Here is a 2,265-nt window from a genome sequence, read left to right on the forward strand (position 1 = left end):
TGGAAAGTACACCCGTCTCCTCAGGGAAAGACAGAGACAGTCCCTTTCCTGCCCCTGGCAATGACCTGAGGTGAGAGTGAATGTAGTGACAGGGCCATGGCCAGACCCTCATGTTCTTCAATCCCACATCAGGTCATTGGCAGGGGCAGGAAAAGCGACAGGTGTCTTCCCAGCATGGATCACAGGGAACATGGATCACCAGGGCTCTTCCCAATGTGGTCTTCCAATGGGGGATGAAACTGGAGCAGTGCACGAAGCTCTTCCTGCAGCTGGGGAATTTTCAGGGCCTCCTTTACCGGTGGCTCCGTTGGTGTTTGGTCAAGTGAGAGCTTTGGGTGAAGCTCTTCCCACACTGGGGACACAAGTAGGGCCTCTCTCCAGTGTGGATGCGTTGGTGGCTGACAAGATTGCACTTGTGCTTGAAGCCCTTGCCACAGTCAGGGCAAAGGAAGCGCCTCTCCTCAGTGTGAATCCGCTCATGCAGGAGGAGATTTGAGCTGCTGTTAAACGTCTTCCCACAAGTGGGGCACATGTAGGGCCTCTCGCCAGAGTGGATGCGCTGGTGTGTGATGAGGTCGGAGTTGCGCTTGAAGCCCTTCCCGCAGTCAGGGCAGCGGAAGGGCCTTTCATCTGTGTGAATCCGCTGGTGTTTGAAGAGATTGGAGCTGGTCTTAAACCTCTTCTGACACTCGGGACACTCATAGGGCCTCTCCCCAGTGTGGATGCGTTGGTGCTTGATAAGGGCAGAGCTGCAGCTGAAGCCCTTCCCACACTCCCCACACTCGTAGGGCCATTCCCCAGTGTGGATCATCATGTGCAGTTTCAGACTGTTGCTCTTCCTGAAGCTCTTCCCACACTCCAAGCACTTGTAGGGCTTCTCCCCATCATGAAGCTTCTCAGGGACCACCAGCTCTGAGCTCTGGCTGAAGCTCTGCCCACCTTCCTGGCCCAGAGCGGACCTTTCCTCCTCAGAGCACCCAGGGCTGGGTTTGCAGTACCTCCTCCTGTGAGATCTCCAGGGATTTTCCTCCCTGTTGGGTTGCTGCACTGTGGAGTTGCTCAAAATGGCCTCTTCCATGAGGTTCTGCCGTGGGGATTTCTCCTTCCTGCTCTCCATCCTCAGCTCCTTGTCTGGGGGAGGAAGGATAGAGAGAGGATGGGATTTGCCTCCATGCCACAGGAAAGGGCAAGGAGATCCCCCCAGTGTATCCCCAGCAGGAGGGCACCGGCAGCGGGGCTGTCCTGCAGCAGGGGGCCGTGCTGGGCTGGGAGATGGAGCAGGAGAGAAGGGGAAAGGGGCACTGACTTCCTCCTCACCTGCCTCAGTGTCCCAGGGCATCTTCCTCTTCCTTGCAACCTTCTTCTCCATCTGGTGAATATTTGGGTATGGGAAATCCTGTTTTGGGAGGAAAACAAGGGATGAGCACAGTGAGTTTTGTACTGGTTTGAAGGCAAACCAGGGAGAGAGTCTAAGCCAGAATGACAATTAGTAAGAAAATTAAGATCAAGGCAATGATACAGAAACCCTGCTTTAAACTCACAGAGTCAGGATATAACCTGACACCCCGTTGCTCAGGGTGGTGGTAGCAGTCTGATGAAATGGTGGCTGCAGTCCAGCTGGAGTGATGAACGTGATTGTGTCAAAGCGGCGATCCTGTAGAAGGGTCTGGTCTTCCTCTGAAGGTCCAGTGGTGCTTATGGAGCTCTTGTCCTCTGGGAATGCAGTAGGCAAGGTGGTCTGGTGTTGCAAATGGTGAGATTATATCCAGGCAGGAATGCTTGGTTCCTCCCCCTGGGCGGAGAATCCCACAATGGGATGGTGTAATTTTATCAGTCCTGCAGTGACACTCAATGGCCCATTAACAGAAGATGGCCCCTGCAGGGCGTTATCAGGGCTGAGCCATGGAAGAGATAAAGAACACTGCCCCACCTGTTGATAACAGTTTATGGAGATGGGGACTGAAAACACTTTTGGTTACATCTGACATTATAACCTGAAACAGTGAGGCAATCCCTGCTCGGGGTGGGGGATGAACACCACCCCCCTTACCCAAACTGGCTCCGGTGTAAAACCCCCACCCTGGGAAGGCCACGCACACAGGGGACAATGTCACACTTGCCCCGCCCCAGGGGAGATTTCTGTCTCTGTCACTCCTTTGCTCTCTCGTCTCTTTCTTTCCATCTGTCTCTACCTCACATTTACTGTTCAATAAAATCCACTTTGGATTTGGTCTTGTTAGCACCTTAATTGGGGCAGAGGCATCT

General features: G+C 53.8%; 1 protein-coding gene across 1 annotated transcript; it reads right to left on the minus strand.

The window, feature by feature from the left end:
* Window positions 1-292: 292 nt before the first annotated feature.
* LOC110484680 (uncharacterized) lies at window positions 293-1,750 on the minus strand. Its single transcript, XM_077790764.2, has 2 exons — window positions 1,318-1,750; window positions 293-1,131 (listed from the first exon to the last, which is right to left on the minus strand). The coding sequence occupies exons 1-2, from the start codon at window positions 1,367-1,369 to the stop codon at window positions 293-295; spliced, it is 891 nt and encodes a 296-aa protein (XP_077646890.2). The 5' UTR covers window positions 1,370-1,750.
* Between the last annotated feature and the right edge of the window lie 515 nt (window positions 1,751-2,265).

This window comes from Lonchura striata, chromosome 36 (genome assembly GCF_050655825.1).
Source record: "Lonchura striata isolate lonStrDom1 chromosome 36, ASM5065582v1, whole genome shotgun sequence".
NCBI classification, from domain to species: domain Eukaryota; kingdom Metazoa; phylum Chordata; class Aves; order Passeriformes; family Estrildidae; genus Lonchura; species Lonchura striata.

Excerpts from the sequence above, each read along its gene's own strand:
- LOC110484680 (XM_077790764.2), bottom strand. The coding sequence starts at position 1,369 with ATGGAGAAGAAGGTTGCAAGGAAGAGGAAGATGCCCTGGGACACTGAG. Across the intron at positions 1,132-1,317 it reads GCCCTGGGACACTGAGGCAG|ACAAGGAGCTGAGGATGGAG; the intron begins GTGAGGAGGAAG and ends TTCCTCCCCCAG.